Below are 20390 nucleotides of genomic sequence, written 5' to 3' on the forward strand. Positions count from 1 at the left end.
GCCCAGTTTTATTTTTGAAAGCTTGACTGAGATGTTGGCAAGAAATCCAGTGTTGGAAAACCTCCGAGCAACTGCACCACTGAGACAGGCATAATAAATGGCTAAGCCCAAACCTGTAAGCCAAAACTCCTCCTTTGTAGTTACAACTCTGTCTGGACAAGTAATTTCATCCATTAAATTTTCCAATTTTAAGAATTTGTATAAACTTATGAGACTGTTTGTGATCAGGTTGTGGGAGTAGTTGGGGCTTTTGGAGGGGAAAAAACCAAAACCCTAAAACCATTCCAATGAAGATCAAGATAACACAGAAGCATTGCCTTCTACTCAGTAATATGTGAAACTAAGTCATCCATTTTTTGATGACCATAATGTTTCCCTAGAATGCAAAGTGTCGTGTTATAGCCTTTGGAATACGAGCTGTCATAACATTCCCAAGACCCATATTGGCAGAATTTCTCTCTTTGGGCCAGTAGTGATCTCATCCAGACTGAGAACTAAAATCATTCTTCTGCCTTGGAGAATTACAGAGTGCATTGTGCAACTTTTGTTATAATGATTCTATATTTTAGAGTTCAGAGCAATATTGATTTGGCATCTAAATTACACTTTGTCCCAGTGTAAGTATGCATATCTTTGTGTGGCCTTATTTCTAGTTCTTCATATCTTAGATAAAACATGTTTACTAAAAATAAATAATTGAAATCACTTAACACTTCAAAGTGATAAGTCAATAACATTTTTTGATAAGGCAAATCCATTATTAACAGTCCACACAGAGGGGTTATCTTTAATCTCCTATGTGTGTCCAATCTATATTTATAGAAGTAATTTTAACATCCTGAAAGCAAATGCTGATGAAAAATGTAGAGGAAGAAATTAAATAGAGGTAAAGAATCCATCTCTTTTCTGCTGTCCTTCATCTAGAAAATAAACCCTAGGATTCACATCCATTTTATTAAAGGTCTTCCCTAAAGAACTTCCTTTTCTCCATGCTAAACAGCCCCAGCTCCCTCAGCTGCTCCTCATAAGATTTGGACTCCAGACCCTTCCCCTGCTCTGTTGCCCTTCTCTGGACACACTGCAGCACCTCTATTTCTTTCTTTCAATGAGAGCTGAAGTAGAAGCCAAAAGGAGAACTGGATGCTCATTGTAAGAGTGGAATCATAGGGACTAAGGTTGAGGAGCAGAGTTAGATATGAACATTTCCTGGAAAGAAAGGCTAGGAAAATTTTCTTCATTCTGCCCTGGACAAGAGTGGTAAAGGTTACGGTATAGCAGGCCTCCATTTAATCTACTTTGTTCAGTTTTATTTCCATTCTTTGTGAATTGCCAGTTACTTTTTCAGATCTGACACCTTTGACAAACATTCTTCCTCTGTGCACTCTTGAAGATATATTGTGCGTATTTTTGTTCTCAGGTTTCCAAAGCACAGTTTGGGAGAAGTCATTTTCAAAGCTCAATTTCAGCAATATTTTTCAAAATGGCTGGCACAGCTTTGATTTATGGTTTCCATCATAACACCTATAGTAAAACAATCTGCTCTTGTTTAGAAACATTCAGTTCTTTCATTTTTACTTTGGTTTTCAGCAAGTTATATAAACTGCAGCAGTTCCACCACCTGCTGCCTAGACCAGATGCATTTATGTTAGCATTTTAGTTCATATCAGGAGTGGACTTTTGAAGCAAATCTCCTGTCTGCACCCCACTTACTAAGCTTTGGTTTGCAGGGTAGAGTTGTCTCACAGTGTGTGGCATGGGTTCATCTCTACTGGTACCAAACAGGGATTGTGTTGCAGAAGTGTACCTTACACCCTTCAGCAGGCAATGGGCATTCAGCCCAGGGCACCAGACAGAGCTAGACTGAGGTAAAACCTTCTGAAAAACATCTGGTATGGACATCTGGTCCTCAACTTCAGCTGTTTCCCTCTATAATGCTACTTGTATTGTTCAGCACTGTTTGCTAATATACACACCCAATATGTGCTTCAGCATTTGCAGAATTCATACATAAACGTGTATTTTGCTGCTCAAATGTTATTTGGGTTATCATGACCAGACTCCAATTCTCCATTCCTTCTCAGACTCCATTCCTCAGGGGATTCCCCTTGTTCCTGCCCCAGATCCGACCCTGACATTGATTTCCTGTACGTTTTATTCCATAGTTTTTATCAATGCTATAGCTACACACTGTGTTCTGGGAAGAGCAAAGATTGCAAATTTTATCATGAGATGTATGTTTGGACTTTATTACACACTGAGTCACAAGTAATGACTACCAAGTTGTAGAACTTAAGTTCTACATACAAAACCACAAAATAAAAAACTATGGAAGTTGGAAGGAGATTATAGTTTCTCTGGTTTTAATTTACTTGTTTTTACTGAACATAATCGTAGACAGTAGAGAATTTAAAGACAAGATGAAAAATGCAGTGATGTCTTTCATCAAAAGAATCATGGAAGAAATTTTCCAAAAGCACCATAGTGGGAAAAAGAAAATAGTTGTTTTAGTCAGTTCTAATGTCAGTGATGGAAAGAGCAGAATAACAGAAATGCATGTTGGAAAAAAAAAGATGGTGTTCTGAAGGAGAGACTGCAGGTGGGCTATGGGATTGGGTATGTCAGTGGAAAGAGAATGGAAATTTCTACTGCCTTGGGGCAACTGCAGGAGTCTGAGGAAGTGTTGGGCTTTGCCAAAAGGAGCAAAAGAAATAGAGCATGGATTAGGGAGTGCAGCTTAACTCCAAGGGACGGCCATGGGCAGTTGTTTCAACCCAAACTGACAGAAACATGTGAGAGAGAGCTTTAAAGAGTTTCCTGCAGCTTGGAAAATCACTGAGCTGTCTGAAATCAGACCTGGAAACAGAAGCCGGTTTGCAACGATGCACAGGGCAAGTTGAGAGTTATTTGTGTCCTTTCTGACCCTGCTTGGAGGCTTTTCTGCTTAAAAGTTAACTATTCTAATTTATTTCTTTTTATTTCTTCCTTGATGTTAAAAGCCTTCAACATTTGTTAGAAAATTCTCTATAGAAGACTTGAGCAGATTAATATCCAAGTGTTGGTTGACTTGAGCTGAGAATTTCTTAAGGGACACTTTTGAAAGAGATTAAATATTAGCCACTCTTTTCCTGTGGAAGTGCATTACAAATCAGGATATTGCATTATTTTTCCAGGTGATAAATTAAAATTGACAACTAAAGGACAAGTCTGACTCGAGGAGGAGCTGAAAGTTTACCCAATGTGCTGTTTCCAAAGGGACCAGTGCTTGCTTGGTACAGGGCTCAGGTCTCCACCTGTAGGATGCTGACATTCATCAGCCTGTGGCTTGATCTCCCCTTGGGTTGTTTGACTGTTGTGCCTGCCAGTTCCTTCTGTTGCTACTTGCAGGCAGTAAATGTGTTTGCATACCATCTGCAGTAATTCTGATGCAGCAAGCTGATACTGGTAACTGGCTTGACTTGTACTTGTTCAATAATTTAGTTCATGTTTCTTTCTAGCTGGCTGTCCAGGTGAGCATCTTGTCTGACTGGCTATTGTCATGGTTACAGGACTGGCTGCATATCTTCTTCCCCCTATGGTTTTCTGAGTGCAATAGGAGAGCTGTCCTTGCCTGGAGTACCAGATAGCAAATCTTCACTGACAGACTTGGATGTGGCACACTGGCCTGTAAATGAGCTCTGGTTTATTTCAACATATCTGTTAGAATTCAAATATACGCACTGTGTACACTAATATTAGCTCTTATCTGCTACTAAGTGGGAAGTTAACTGAAGTCATTCCATTTTCTTGAATCTCTATCGTTAACTCTTGGTTTTAATTAGCATTTTGAAGAATTGCCAGAAATCCCTGTCAGGAAAAATATCTATATGTTTTCAAACACATTAACATACACAAAATATTGTTCCATTTATATTAGCATGCTATATAAACAAAAGATTGTCAGAGCTGATGCTACTCCGTCATACTGATTTGTGGAGTACTTGTCCGTTTCCTGAAAACAACCAATTCTTTGGTGAAGGACGTGCTGTCTGTGTCCCTGGTGTGTGTCTGGGCTGGCCCCAGTGAGATGGCACACAGCCCCTGTGCCCTGGAGAAGGCTCTTGCTGCAGCACAGGAGCTCCTCTCTGCCGGGCAGCTGCGGAGGGGACAGATGGCAGGAGTGGGAGTGCACAGCCCTCCACAGGCACAGTGGGCCGTGCAGCCCCCCTCTCAGACACAGCATCACTCATGGTCTTTCTTTTTCCAGGGTAAAATCAGTTTACCTTTCCCACTCTGTGTAAGAAATTCTTAAAACATCTTACTGCTTCTTTATATTTAAAAACCTTACTGGACAGATGACTTCATTGGCCAAAAGGAGCATTGACATTGGAATGATTCAAAGTTATTTGGGTAGGATAGTTTTCCAGTAGTTCCCATGGTTTTTTGCATGCTGATTCCGTTCATCTGAAAGCTTTTTTTTTTGCTTCATGTACGTTGTTCATGAGGGTTTTGTTGTTGCTTTATGATTTCCTTGGAGGTTCATAAGAATGTATGTGTGGATATCTAGAGTGCTCAGAGTGTGACTTAACTGCTGAAGGTTGGAATCAGTGGTAGGTGTGCTAAATATTGCTACAGACAAAATCTAAAAATAAGGGCCAGTACTCTGATCTCAGATTGCAAACTGTGTTTTAACATTACCACAATAAAAAATGTATGGATGCCAGTTTGTATTTAAATGTATTTACCCCACATGTTTTGATTTCTAGGAACTTTGAACCAAAAGAACTGGGGCAAGAAATATTCTGCCTGTAATGGTGCCAAACAATCGCCTATTAATATAGATGAAGACCTTACCCAAGTTAATGTGAATCTGAAGAAACTTAAATTCCATGGATGGGAAAAGGAAACTTTGGAAGATACTTTCATCCGCAACACTGGCAAAACAGGTAAAAAAGTCAGATTTCATGTTTTGAGTTAAGAGGTCTGAAAAGTGATACAGGACAACCAACCAACCAAGGACTTTTACCGAATCATTTTCATTTCACTTAGCTGGTGCATTCTGAATTTATCTATTAAATAAATAAACAAAACAACAGTGATGACAGTAGCTAAATGAAACAGAAATCACACAAACAAAAATTTTTATGTGTGTGGACAGATACAGCCAAAGCAATCACATCGTGACTATCATCCCATCATGGGCATGTCATTAAATCTAAACAGTAAGCTGGCATTTGCTATGAAATTGTGGTAATTATTACTATATATCTAGAGTCTGTAGTGGGTAGGCAAAAATGATTTTTTAAAAATACGAATAAATTACCTACTCATCTGAAAGCATTTCATGGATGAGTTGGAATTACAAAAAGCTCCGCTTGGGATTTATCTCACCTACACATAGACACATAAAATGTAGAAACTTTCATCTGAATTACTCACATAGATGCCTCCTAACAGTCAAAGAAGAGAAATGTGTGCTTTTGTGTTCTGATTTGTTTTACCAATCTTAAAAATACATTTTAGAAAGAAGTGATTTATACCCACAAGTGACTATTTTTCCCAGCCATGAAAAAAGCTTATGGTGTCATCTAAATTGTCAGAGAAATCTTTTTACTACCACTTATAAATCCAGGAATGCAGTAACTAAAAGCTGCTTGTTAGAAGAACTGTTCCTTGTTTTGGGCATGGGTGTGGAGGAAGGTGTCTCTTAACAACTCTCTTTGACCTTCTACCAGTTCCAGTGGGACCCCAAGATCAGCCTTTTTTGTTTAGTTTAGTTTTGTTTTGTTTTGTTTGATTTAGTTCAGTTCAGTTTAGCACCATCGTTCCTAATTTCTGTTCTTTCTTTCATATACTTTCTACATACCACTACACAAATCACTTACTTTCCTCCTGCCCAGCTAGCTCAGATAAATATTCCTTTGACTTTTCAAAATGCCCCTGAGAAAATGTTCCTTCAAGCCTTTAAAATTGGACTGAAATTTTTCTCATCTACAGCAATCTGGATATTATATGAGGAACTGCAAAGCTTGTTTAAATGATCTTCAAAGTTTGAGGAAAGGAATGTGGGGAAAATGAACTCATTAGTGCTGTTTTATCAAGAGGTCAAGCAGTTGCTGGAGATGGGAAAGACAAAATATGGGGCTCCAGTCTATCCCATTCTGCTCGTTCTCTCCAGAAGTCAAATGCTCTGTCCCATCTGCAGTTTGTGTACAGCTATGCCCAGCTGAAAACCTGTCATTGCTTTTTCCCAGGGGAGATGGCTCCACAGCTAAGAACATCGAGACAGTCCTCCTAGGAGCTGGTTAAAATACTCTTTTGTCATGTTGCCTCATGATTTGTATATAGAATTGTGGTAAAAATAGGGGGCAGGTGTCTATTTTCCTTTTTGTTAGAAACACAGACCCTTTCAGGAAGGTAGGTACTTCAGGAATTTATTTTCTTAGACAGCCAGCTGGTGGCTAGACCAGCTTTCTGAGCTTTTAATGTAGTTCTGTGTCTAGTTTCAGATAACAGGAAATGAAGTACACTTCATTAAATCACTATTTTATGAACTAAAGCATGAAATGAAACATATTCTCCATGCTAATAGTGAATTACCACACTTGTTACTTAGTTTGAGTAACGAATTTCCTGTCAAATTTCTTATGAAATACAGAGAAATAAGCATATCATATTTAAATTCTAGCACCTAAAACTGAAATATAAGAGTTGTAGATGCCTTGGCTGGATTTTATATTCACACTCCTTTTTTTCCCTCTTTCTCCATTTTTTCAGTGGAAATTAACCTGACAAGTGATTATTATGTGAGTGGAGGTGGGTTAGACACCATATTCAAAGCAAGCAAGATCACTTTTCACTGGGGAAAATGCAACGCGTCATCAGACGGATCAGAGCACAGTCTAGAAGGACAAAAATATCCTCTTGAGGTAAAGTATAGAATCGATTTTGATGATTTCAACAATTTGACATTCTGCAACATTACTACTCTACAAAGTTCCTTTGTTTATCTCTTAAATCTATTTGCAAATATAATCATTCACTTAACTCCAAATTAAGAATAAATGATGCATTTTAGATGGGCAGTGTAATGTGTTAGTGGCATGTTGAGAATGTCTAAACTGCATTTTTTCCCATCTTGTAAGATAGTGTTAGATGTCAGTTCTGCCTATCTGACAAAGCTCCCACTAAATGTTAAGCTCCTATGAATTTGGCCCATCGTGTTCCACATCAGTTCATTGTTTAAAGTGTAAATGGACTTTTCAAAGTCAGGGCTTTGCTGAGAGCCCATGGGAACTGCTGGGCCTTACAGATACAAAGTGTGGGCTGGAAGGAGCTGGCAGTGGTGTGCCAAGATCCACGTGAGCAGGTCCTGGGTGCAGCCACATTCACAGGCAGCCAGGCCAGTGTTCCTGAGGGAGTGGGCTGGAGGAGAGGAGCAGCTCTTCCTGGGATGCACAAAGGCCAAACTCTCTTCCCTCAACAGGACGTTGTGTCATCTTCCAGTTCAAAAGAGGCAGTTGTGGCAGGCAACTGTGCTGTTCATCACTCCAAACATTTGGAACTTCAATGTGAAAGCAAAGCAGTAGTGCCAGGGCTGGAGCAGTCCCTGGGCAGTGTCATTTCTTTTGCCTCACTAGGCACCTAAAAATTCCCAACTCTATCTGACAAGGCATCACAGAGAATGCTCTCTTCCATCATCATCTCATAGAAAGCCAGTAGGAGCAGTCACTCCCCCAGACACGTTGGTCACCCAGCACTGGAGGAGATTTTCCAGCTGCATCTGGAGAAAGAGAGAAAGGAGTGCAACAAAACCAATGCTCATGACAGCAGTCAGATGTGGGTTCAAAGTGCCTGGTAATCTTATCTCACCAATGGTTTTCTACACTTTCTGCAAGGCAGATGCAGTAGGGACATCTTGACATATTATTCGTGTTTTATCACTGATGGACAGACTTATTTCACCAAGTACTCTAGGTCAGGTGTCCTCTTAGCTTATTGTATTATCAATGGAAAGCATTGTGCTCCTTGAAAGGGTAATTCCTGCAACTTTAAGTTCTCCAGGAGAGGTTGTTTTTACCTAGCTAATTATTGATGAACTCCATTCTGCATCCTCAGTTAACAGAAATGAGAGAGGTAAAAAATCCCTACGTTTATTTAAAATATTTTGTTTGGATGTTTCTTCCCTCAGAATGGGAATATAAGCAATTGCATTACTGAATGTTTACAATTTTTTATATATAACATTTGAATATATTTTTAATTGCAGATGCAAATCTACTGCTATGACGCAGATCAGTTTACAGATTTTGAAGAGGCAGTTAAAGGAAGTGGAAAGTTAAGAGCTTTATCAATTTTGTTTGAGGTAAACAAAATATATCTTTGTGTCATTTAATAAGCCTTAAAACACAGCAGATGTTCAAACTGAATATAACTGGTTCCAATGTGTGATCACTGAGTTAAAAAATTTCATCTATCTTTCTAATTTATTCTTGCAGAAAAGCAAATGGGCAAAATAAGTTTGTTTGGCTTTAAATAATCTATAATTTTGGTGGTAAACTGTAGCTTGCAATCCTTTTTCATTAAGCCTGTTAAAATATGCAATTTCTTTTCAACAGATTGGACTAGAAGATAATCCGGATTATAATCCAATCATTAATGGAGTAGATAGTGTTAGTCGTTTTGGTAAGCTTGCCTCCATTTTTTATTGATTACTGATTAACTCAATTCCACTTCAGTGTGATTATGAAACCTTGAAGACATTGAGGAGCATGGTTCTCTATTGCTCAGTCATGTCTATTTTGTTAGAAATTACAGAAGTCATCTGGACAGATGAGAAATGGACAATCACCAATCACATGAAATCTAACATAAGCAAGTGCCAGATTCTGCTCCTGGGAAGGGTAATGCTGGTTATGTACACAAACCAGAGAGGGACAGTCTGAAGAGCACCCCTTTGGAAAAAGGTTTGGGGCGCTGTTTAATGGCAAGGTGAATGTGAGCCAGCAGTGCCCTGGTAGCCAGGAGGGCCAGTCCTGTCCTGGGGGGCATCAGGCACAGCATCCCCAGCCAGGCAAGGCAGGGGATTGTCCTGCTCTGCTCTGAGCTGGGGCAGCCTCAGTTCCAGGGCTGGGGGCAGGTATGGGTGCCACAGTGTAAGAAGGACATCAGCCTATTAGTGCGCATCCAGAGAAGGGCAGCCAGGATTGTGAAAGGTCTTGAAGACAAGGAGTGTCTGAGGTCTCTTTGTTCAGCTTGGAGGAGGGTGCCTCATCACAGCCAACAACTTCTTTAAGTGGGGTGACAGAGAAGCGTTTGCTGACCAGTGGTAGGACATGAAGAAATGGGATGAAGCTGTGTCAGAAGTTCAGACTGGGCATTAGAAAAGGCCCTTCACTGAGATGGTGATCAGTGACAGCCTGGGAACAAGCTCCCCAGAGAAGTAAGTGATTATGGCACCAAGTATCTGGATGACGCTCTTAGTCATATTGTTTAGTTTTAGGTCATCCTGTGAGGAGCAAGAAGTTGGACTTGATGATCCTCACATGTTTCTTCCAACCTGAGATATTTTATGTTTCTCTGATTAATTTACCCCAAGAATATTTGTAACAACAGATGTGTAAATGAATAAATAGAACTATCATGAGAAATTTGTAACTGTTTAAATGCTAAATCCAGATAAATCTGATTTATTATCTAAGTCTTCTTAATCATACATGTCAGCGTTTTTGTATTGGGTTGGAAGCCAGGTAAGACTGTTGTAACTAAAGAAGGGTCTTACAAGAGCAAGACTGTCACTGTTCAGTAGACTCAGAGGAGAGAAATTTTTTTTCAGTAGCTCCTGTGTAAATCCAAAATAGTCCAAATGTATTGGTAATGTTTGCTAATCAAGACAACTTCAGTGTGCATAAAGAGATCTGGGCTATGTTTCTGAGTCAGTTTCTGGTGTCTTTGCAGATGAATAAATATGAATGAGCACTGTCTTGGACAGGGATATATTCTTGCATCATGCCCATGACTTTAAGGAAACCTTGTCTAAGTTTTCCTTTATGCAATGGTGCTTGAATATAAAAAGCTGTTTTAAAAGCCTTCAAAAGTGTGACATTGAAATCAAGATTTCTTTTTTCCCTCTGGAAAACAAACTCTATTCAACAAATTTAAAAGGGAACACCTTTCATAAGTTACAAAGACATAGGGGGTGGAAATATGAAGTAGTTAAGATTCATTACTTTTGTGTGTCATCTTCTGTGAAACAAAAAGGAGAACTGGTAATACATCAAGACAGATGCTGTCCTACAGCCTTGGAAGGAGCTGTAAAGCTATCAGAGCAAGATTCAAGATACAGCCACTACACGGCACTTCAACAATGCTTAGAATACAATTTTCCTGAATAAAATGCAGATGAGCTCAGGAAATTCAGGTCATAACCAAATCAAGTTGTTTCTTCTGAAGAAAAGCACACAATCTCTCCTTGTCTGTGTCCTTGTCACTCATATCTCTATTGTGCTTATTTGAATCACAGTTGCTGAGTTCTCAAGCTCTGCAGAGGAGTACTCCTGTTCCTTCTAGACAAACTTTCTGGTTTTCATCATTCTTTGTAGGTGTTTGATTTTCAGAATCTAGGCTGTGAGTCTCATTAAAGAGTGTTTTAAAGTCCAAAGTTGCAAAATGCATGGCAGGATTCTTGTTACAAATGAGAAGTTTTATGTCCCCAGGCATCTACATAAAATGGACTTCATTTTTGCTGAGGGACAAATGTGTTAACTAGACACATACCAGATAGCAATGATAGCTTCTGTCTGAGGGCTGATTAGCATTTTGACAGGAGAAATGGAAGGATGTGCTTTGCTCTACACTGCTAAATGTTCCCTCTTCATGATACATGAATGAGAGGGGGGGCAAGTCATCTCTTCAACCCTAACTCAGCAGAGAGTCACTGCAGAGAAGAAAAGCATCAATCCCTTGTAGTCAACTGTTAATGCAATTTGCTGTTCTCACCAAATTTGTAAGGAATTATGCAGACAAAGATCAGAAATCTGTACAGAGCTGAATAACTAACATACCCATAAAAGCAGGAGTTAATGTACAGTATGAAAAGTCATTAGATATTCAGAAGCAAGTACTTACCAATTAGAGAGGAACTTGAAATGAGTAACTTTAGATTGAAGTAAGTTGTATAAGGATCTACACTATGACAAGGTGTGAAAAGCAGCATTATTTTGGATGCACCAGACAGTAAAGCAGATAATTCTCACAGACTGAAAAGTCTGCCTTGCTGAAGTTGTTACCATTTATGCCAATTGCTGTTGCTGGACCCTACTGCCAAACCAGCAGGCACAGCTTTCTGTGGATGGACTTCCAGCAGTCCCTCATGCTTACTCCCAGCTGAAAAGGTAGCCAGTAAACTTCTGACCTGAAAGATGTGATATTATTTTCACAGAACTTGTTCTCTTGGAGGAGGTCTTTGCATTGTTTGCTGATTTGTGTAAAGCTGTTGCAGTTTTTCACTATATTATCACCATTTTAAAAAGAATCCTGAGCCACAGAAATTTTGCTTCTGCTATCATGAGTAATATTAACCTTTAGACCTAGCATGGCAACTGTTCCCCAGGCAGTGATTTTCTGCAAAAAACTCAACAACTTGATTAAATTTGGGGGAGAGTTTGAAGCCATATCATGAGACCTAGAACAAAGATTTAATAAACTGTTTTATTTGAAATTCAAGAGTGAGACAAAGGTTTGGCGCCTTATATGTAAGCTTACAGTGAGAAAATTCTTCTGAACTAATATACTAAAAATTAGTCCATTTGTTACTGGAATAACTTACTACACCTTCCCAAGTAAACAAAGTTGGGCTTGAGCTATACTTTTTCAAATGAAATAGAAGACTTCATGATTTATTTGTATTTTAGTCTGTCTGGAAATTAAATTTTGAAAAGCCTCTAAATTATCATGTTCCGATAATGGTAGTTCTTTTGGAGAGTGTGATTTGTATTTATTAATTGCTTTTGTAGTATTTTAACTATCTGACTCTATTTTTCTTTTTTATTTTTTCAGGAAAACAGGCCGCCTTAGAACCATTCATTTTGCTGAATCTCTTGCCGAATGCAACAGACAAATATTACACTTACAATGGATCTCTGTCAGCTCCTCCATGCTCTGAAACAGTTGAATGGATCGTGTTTAAAGATACCATAAGTATTTCTGAAAACCAGGTAATTTCTTTAATGTAGTGAAACCAAACAATTGAAATTGCCATGTGTATGGTAGAAGCTCATGGCATTCATTGCCAGCCCAACAACAAAGCTTTTCTTTTATCTAGTCAGAAGTTTTTCATCAGCTGTTAAATTAGAAAGCATCTCCATTAATTGTGTTATCTTTTACATTTTTCATAGTTTAGTACTATTATCTGAGCAATTTCTTGTCTTAAAATAGGATAAGAACATATCCCAGGCTGTCTGGAATTCGAGCTCAGATAAAAGGGAGGACAAAACACTTTTTGGATATTCCCCCAGACACATGGTGATGCTGAGCAGAGCATAGCTCCAACAGCTGAGTGGTTTAAAAATACTTGTGAAGTAAAACATTAGATACACTAATAGAAAAGTTCAATGTCATGCAGGATAATTCAAATGTGAGACTTTATCCAGCATCTTCTCCCCAGAGCTTTTGCCTGTTAGCAGAATCTAGTCAAGTTTTGTGGCTTCTAACTTATTTTTTTCCTCTTGTCTTCTAGTTAGCTGTATTCTGTGAAGTGCTTACAATGCAGCAGTCTGGCTATGTTATGCTGATGGACTACCTGCAAAACAACTTCAGAGAACAGCAATATAAGTTCTATGGGCAAGTGTTTTCCTCTTACACTGGACAAGAAGAAATTCATGAAGCAGGTACTTAACTGAATAGTCATTCCTCTCTTTGCAAGTTAAAAGACAATTTTCAGTGAAAGATTCATCCAAGTATGCAGTTACTCATTTTAAATTGTGTAGAAAGTAGCACACTGTGTTATTAGTCATAAATCTATCACTTTGGAGAAAAAAAACAGCAATCATAAAACATGTCAGATTAAATGGAGTGGAAAATTAAATGCTTGTCTTGACCAGGCATTCAGTGAAAATCACATCATTTCAAGCTTCCTTACAATGCCCTTTTAATGTGTTTCAGACTTCAACCAAGCTGCCTTTTCAGAGAGTGCAAGAATATTTTGTTTTACAAACCTATTTGGTTCTTTATTGTGTAGTGTGGATGCTTTTTCAATGGAGACTGAAGGGTTGTCACCAAATTAATATCAAGTAGTTTGCTTAGGAAGTGATAGATGGAGAGAATTACTGAAGCCAGATTCTGTTCTCAGTCTTACCTTAAATTTCAGGGAGGTTTGAAAAGGTTCTTTGGCCAAAATAGTACATAAAGCAGTGGGAAACAGGATTTGGCACAAAATATAGGAGTCAATTATTCCTATACTAACAAGTATAAAAGAATATATAGGAAACTTCTAAACTGGAAGCACTCAGTTACTACTTGGATGAGAATACCTGTAGATTCTTTAACTCAGTTTCACTGAACTGTGTTTAATTAGACATGAACAGGTGACTTAAGCACAGGCTACAGGAGTTCTGCAGATTAGAAATGTGGTTTCATGCATGTAATTTTACATATTTATGTGGCCATGTATGTAGACGCACACAAATGCAACTATGGCATTTGTTTAATGTAGAACATTAGAGAAGCATTTATATTTCTGCCTCCATTTTAAGATAGAATTTAAAAACTCTAGGAATCATTAAAGTTAAATGTTCAGATGTAGGAGCTGTAACACAAATGCCAAAGTCTGTAAGAGTTAATAGGCTTATTCGTGTTTAATATTGCATAGTAGTCAACAGAAAAAAACTAATCTTTTTAATCCCTTTAGAGGATGTATGAGAAATGCCAAGAGTGATTATTACTCAGGTAGATAACTGAAAAATTATTTTGTGTTTTGAAACCTAGAATCCCAATTTTCTCCTGTTGCGTTCAGTGTAGATTCTCATTAGGGAGTTGGATTAAATGCTTGATTTATTGCTGTAATTAATACATGACATTTCATAAATAGAACTAAGTTTTCTTAGGAAAGCTAGAAGTATCTTATAATTCCATTTTAAACTAATTTCAGGAATTTTCAAAATATTTTCAGGAATTTTCTCACAGTAACATCCCCAACATTTTTGGTGTACAAGCACAGTCCTACTAAGGGCATGGGAGATGCCTCATTCCCCAAACCTGCCCAGTGATATACATAATTTCCCTATGCAATATGTATGTAGCAATTTAAGAAGATTAAAATAGCTGATCCTTACAGCCATGCTTGAGGATTCACCTAAAAAAAAATGTTTTGAAATTGTAATGCTTAATCTCCACCAACCTCAGTTGGCATGCAAATCCATTTATAATAAAAATCATAGTTTATTCCTGTAAACCTGAAAACCATTGTGATGGCTGCTGGGCACATTTGGGTGACTTTCCATCCTCTCCACCCTTCTGGTAAGGCCTTGGAAATAAGGGCTGAAACTTAACTCTTATCTATCTTCCTGGGTTTAGTAAGGTATAAAAAACAATGGGTTCTTAAAATTCAAGACTGACAATATATATTGATAAAAAGTGCTAGCCAGCCTGTTTTCCCATGAGAAACACCACCACATAAAGTTCAGTGGCTGTCTCAGTTAAGTTCTCTTGTGAGACTCGTCAGGACTCGTGCGTTTATCCTTTCACGTTCCTCAGTGCGCGTCACTTCATTGGGAATGCTGAGGTTCCCAGCTGTGCGTGGGACACCTTCACTGGCACAGAGTGTGGGGTGCAGGTGCCCAGGCGTTGGCAGTGGGGGATACAGGGGGTGTCTGTGGGGAGAGCCCGGGGCTGCCCCCAGTCAGACCCAGGCAGTTCCAGCTGGCCCCAGCCCACCCCTCTCAGGGAGCCCTGGTGGTGTCACCTGCAGGAAAACAGAGCTGCACAGCAGTGAGGAGAGGGGGAGACGTGAGAAACTGCTCTGTCACTCCAGGTGAGAGAAGGAGGAAGGGGAGGAGGTGTTCCAGTAGCAGAGCAGAGATTCCCCTGCAGCCCACAGTGAAGATTATGGTCAGGCAGCCTGTCCTGTGGCACACTGTGCAGGCTCCATGCAGGAGCAGGCTGCTGGCTGTGGCTTGTGGAGGGAGCCCATGCAGGAGCAGATTATCTGTCAGGTCTCTGACCTTAAGGAGGACCCACAGTATAGCAGTCTATTTCCAAAACTGTCCAGAGGCTGGAAAAATTAATGAAAGGCTGTATCCTGTGGATGGGACTCCACAGTGGAGCAGAGGAACAGCACAAGGAAGGAGCAGCAGAGGCAAAGTGTTATAAGCTGACCACAATTCCCATTCCATATTCCCCTGTGCCACTGGGAGTGGGGAGATGGAAGAATCAGGAGTGAAGCTGAGCCTGTGAAGAAGCAAAAGGTGGGGAGGTTGCATAGATTTGTTTTTGTTTCTCACTATCCTACTCTATTTTTATCGGTGATAAATTTCCCCAAGTCTAATCTGTTTTGCACATGATGGTGGTTGGTGAGCAATCTCTGTCTTTATCTTGACCCACCAGCTTTATCACCTTACTTTCTCCCCCTGCCTTGCTGAGGAGGGGGAGTGGGCAAGTGTCTGGGTGGGCACCTGGTGGCCAGCCAAGGTCAGCCCAGCAGACACCTGCTGTGCTGCCCCACCTCCATTACAGAGAGAGTGCAGATCTAGAATATATTAAAAATTGCTTTTTGCCACACAATGTAGGGGCCCTGAATATCTGAATGTAAATGAAGTGATTTCATGGCTTCAACAATTGAAAAGTTGAATTGAAAAAATAATCTCAAACACAGATTTAGCTAAAGTAGAAGAACGCAACAAAGGTGGGGGAAAAAGCCAAATTTGGGCAAGTTATAAAGGCCCTCTGGTCAAAAACAGCCCAGGCAGCTTTTGGCAATGATTTGGCTGATGTACCCCAGGGATTCCCCATGATGCAATTAAGTTCAGATGAAAATTTCCTAAGTTACATGGGTAGCATTTTATTCCACTGGAGAATAAGCAAAGGTAGATGCATTACTGCAACATGATGTGATATGAAAAAACAGAATCTAAGTATTCACCTGGAGAAAGCAGAGACTTGGCTTCAAGTTTAGCAGGAGTTTGAGTAGGCCTCTGACTTTCTGTGAAATTTTTGCAAATTTTTCTGTGAATTGGTCCTTCAGACTAGTAACAGACTCAAGAACTCCCTTTCTTGCAGTCTCTTTGCTCAGATTTTTCTGGAAGTTGGTATCACAGCAGAGGTACTTAATTAGAGAAGTTGTTATGTGGTCTCCTTTCTAGCCTCTGGAGAAGGAAAATGAGATAAGAGAGAGTAAAGTACTTCTGTGTTACTGACTGGTAGGAAAGAAAAGGGATCAGCAGGATGATTTACAAAGTGACATCAGAAGAAGGGAAGACAAAACATTTTGGGAAGAAATGGAGGTGAAATAATAAGTAAATGATTGTAATGTGGTAATATTGTCAGTCATTGCTGAGATGAATATCAAAAGGAGGAGAACAAAAAGGAAGACGTTTTTCTTGGGAAAAAATAGAAGAACTATTTGGAAAGGGGAAAAAAGAAAACAAAGAAATAACACTGGAAGCACCAACCTTGTACCTTTAAAAGTTTTATAATACTGCTCTATGAGTCTGAACACAGACTGAGATTTCAGAACCAAATTCACTCATAAGCAAAAAAGATGAAGGGAGGAAAAAGACTGTAGAGAAGAATTTGGAATATAGAGAAGCATTTTGACAAGAATTTTAAACACCTTTGAAAAGAAATAGCTGAGGAGTGCTTAGATTCATTGAAGAAGAAGGAAATCAGTTTAAATCACCTGTGTTCATACTCAGAATTGAGAAGGAGTAGTCTAATAATTTCTCCTTGCCATCTGGTGGAAATGGGAAGGAATGACAAATTTTAGGAATGGAATGGAATGGAATGGAATGGAATGGAATGGAATGGAATGGAATGGAATGGAATGTACACAACATAGATTTTTTTTAAAACTTGCTCTTTTTTTGCATAAATTAAAATAATTAAGTGTAATTAATAAAATTATGTATCAATTATATAGCAGAGTAGATCCAAAACACAGAAAGGGAACACACCTAAATTACAAAAATTAACGCTGCCTCTGCTATTAGCTTACACACACAAACACAGAAATTAGGAAAGCCTTGCTGCTTGTTTTGCATTTACTGTCAGACAGAAGCTGCTCAGAACTTCCCACCTTCCTTGGAGAAATTCCTTTGACAAATATTTTGATGGAGTTTGAGTGTCCCCTTGTGTTCAAGTGGCAAAATGCAAAGCTGAAGGACTTTCAAAATGCAGCATTGTCTGCCAAAGCCTTGGGGCATCTTGGTGTTCACTTCTTTTTAGAGAACTCCAAAGGATCTGCACCTGTTTTCTTAGTAAGCTAAAAGGGTTTTTGCTTTCTTTTTCTAGACACTCATATATTGCTCTAAGCACATTACGAGACGTAAAAAATGTTTCCTTGTTTATTCCAATTTAAGCTAAAAATATAATAACAAGCCTTAAAATATAATAACATTAAATGACTGCTGCTAATGCAATACTTAGGTTCTTATTATTTACCTTTTCACTCTTCTTTAAGTACTATAAAAAGATTCAAACAGCCTTGAGGGGAAATTCAGGGGATAGGTTTACCTTTAACCATTAAACACAATCTACTGTAGATTAGTCTATTACAGCTAGTGTGAGAGTATGCAGATCTTCTAGTGCTAATTTCATGGAGCCATAAAAATTGAGATTTTTTGATTCCCAGGACAGATATAAGAATCTTTATGTTTAATCATTTATATTTTATTTCATAGGAACCGGATACTGGTATTTCACAAAATATGTTATAGGAGGCAGAGAGAGGAAATTCAACTCAACTTTACTTGCTTTTAGAAATCTAGCATTTAAATACTGGTTCTGTTTACAATGGCATGGCATTTCAAATGTTTTAGTAGAAGGCTAAAATTGAGGCACACCAAAAGACTTTCATTCATTTTCTCAGAAGTATCTCAAGATTTTAGTAGAGTTACTTGTACCATTTGATAATTACCATATTCTTTCCTCCTTTCTTTCTTCCAGTTTGCAGCTCTGAACCTGAAAATGTTCAATCTGATCCAAAGAATTATACAAGTCTCCTTGTTACATGGGAAAGACCTCGTGTTGTATATGACACCACAATTGAGAGATTTGCTGTCTTTTATCAACAGCTGGATGGAGAAGATCAGACTAAGCATGAGTTTCTGACAGATGGGTATCAGGACTTGGTAACTGTAAACTCTTCAAGTTTCATAAAGGGGATGATGGTGTAACAACCCACTGTTAATTATTGTGATGGATTAAACCGTAGCTGGGAGCTGATTGAAGAGAAATTTTTTGGCTGTAAAGCCACAAAGACAACTTAAAACAAAAGAAAAAAACTTCTCCTGTCTAGAGCAGGAAAAAACTCTACAGATTGCTGCTTTGATTTGCCTATACTTGCTGTGAGCATGTCAATCACAGAGCTCCCTAGCCATAAAACCCAATTGTCAGTTAATAATAACCTGTAAATCATTGCTCATGGATGTGAAAGAATGACCTACACAAGCAACTAATGAGATTCAATTCAATTATACCGCTATAAATCCTAAGTTACTGATTACAGCTTCATGATATTTTACCAATGAGATCTGTTCCTCTAACCCTCTTTAAAGACTCGTTGATATAGCGTTACCTAAACTTGTGTTCAGTGCTGAAGTTATTTGGTTTATTATCCTCCATGTAAAAAGTCACAAGTTTGGGGTTTTTTCCATTTGACTGAAAACCGTTTGTGACAATAAAATAAAAAGGCACACATTATAATACTAGAAGAAAGGAGCTTTGTGCTTCATAACAAAAATGTGTTATAAAAACTTAACATTTTCAAATTCTTGATACTTATTTGCAAGTAAATGATTAAATGTGTTTTTTTTCTTTTAGGGGGCTATTCTAAACAATCTGCTGCCCAATACAAGTTATGTTCTTCAGATAGTTGCTGTTTGCTCTAATGGTCTGTATGGAAAATACAGCGACCAAGTCATTGTTGATATGCCTTTAGAGGATGCAGGTAAGTGGTCTTTTGAGTTTAGAGATCCCTTTTAGCTGAAAAACCTGTATTTCAAGTAGTTTGTTTGCAAACCAGTTAAAATGCATGACTTCAGAATCATGCCAAAATGAAATTTCAAAATCACTGCAGTTAACCTTCAGCATGTCCCTTGCTAATGGTATTTTACATGACATAATTCCTTATAAGCATTACCTATAAAAAACTGCATGTTAATTTTTTTAATTCTAAGCCTATTGTGAAAAGCCCCTGCTTGATTTCAAATCTCACACAAATCTCACAAGTGTATCTTTTAGATGTGCAGGGAAATAAAACCATGTTTGGTATTATTTCTCTATGGTTCAACCATCCTCTCAAAATTAATCCACACCACCAAAGTATTAAGGAATCAAGCAATACAACCCCACTATATGATTTATAAGTCTATATTGATGATTTTGAAATTTGATTTCCTATGAATACTTGGAGTTTGATTTCAAAGACTTGTGATGATGGAATTCCCTTGCTTCTTAATGCTGCCTCGCAAAAGAATCAAAAGGCTAACAAACAAATCTTAATGATTTCACAGCCAGATTTGCTTCTTCTCCCTGCTGGTAAATATGAAATAACTTGAAACTGTAGCATGAAGCTTGATCTTATCCTAATAATTCCTTAAATTTAGTGTAAGTTTTAGCATCAGATTCAGTTCCTATGAAAATGAGTGAGGGCTTTGTTTTTAGTTAAGAACACTGTAATTAATCATAGAAAAAATCAAATGTTTTTTGATCATGTTAGGAGCTTTTTTATTTTTAATCTAAGAGCCTGTATTTTGTTGTTTGTTTATGCATTCTGTAAATACGGTTTTATACTTACGTATGTCTGTTTAGCTACAGCAAGGTCATTAGTGATGTTGTGGTGAACTTGGGAAAACAGGCCAGTTTTTCATTTCAAGGGAGCCACGTTCCGTTACAGTGAGAGGGAATGTGATTCTCAGCAATCTCTACCACATGAATTCTGGACTAATAAGGGTAGTAGGCTTATAATAAGGTGGGTTTCTCTGTAGGAAGAGGATACAGCATCAGGTATAGTACATACACATTTTTAATAAAGATTTAACTTGTCTTTCAAACACAGTGTATAATAATGTATTTTGGGGTCTTAAGTTAGTATCTACTGGAATTTTCATATTTCTCTTTAGTTTTCTAAAAAGTCCACAACAAGGTTCTGACATTCTGCCTGACATTTCACTCTTCTGTCTACCTTTTATTCATCTCTTAGT

The 20390-nt window shown here is 38.3% G+C and overlaps 1 protein-coding gene across 5 annotated transcripts in view; it reads left to right on the top strand.

Moving 5' to 3' along the window:
* Nucleotides 1-20390, top strand: part of PTPRZ1 (protein tyrosine phosphatase receptor type Z1) — a 131982-nt gene that overhangs the window by 70789 nt on the left and 40803 nt on the right. For all 5 annotated transcript variants that reach the window (XM_058022672.1, XM_058022673.1, XM_058022674.1 and 2 more), the window contains exons 3-10: nucleotides 4743-4922; nucleotides 6754-6905; nucleotides 8246-8341; nucleotides 8595-8661; nucleotides 12034-12191; nucleotides 12713-12863; nucleotides 18133-18317; nucleotides 19009-19135. In XM_058022672.1, the coding sequence (XP_057878655.1) occupies nucleotides 4743-4922; nucleotides 6754-6905; nucleotides 8246-8341; nucleotides 8595-8661; nucleotides 12034-12191; nucleotides 12713-12863; nucleotides 18133-18317; nucleotides 19009-19135 (1116 nt within the window). The remainder of the gene's footprint in view (nucleotides 1-4742; nucleotides 4923-6753; nucleotides 6906-8245; nucleotides 8342-8594; nucleotides 8662-12033; nucleotides 12192-12712; nucleotides 12864-18132; nucleotides 18318-19008; nucleotides 19136-20390) is intronic.

This window comes from Melospiza georgiana, chromosome 4, assembly GCF_028018845.1.
Source record: "Melospiza georgiana isolate bMelGeo1 chromosome 4, bMelGeo1.pri, whole genome shotgun sequence".
Classification (NCBI taxonomy): domain Eukaryota; kingdom Metazoa; phylum Chordata; class Aves; order Passeriformes; family Passerellidae; genus Melospiza; species Melospiza georgiana.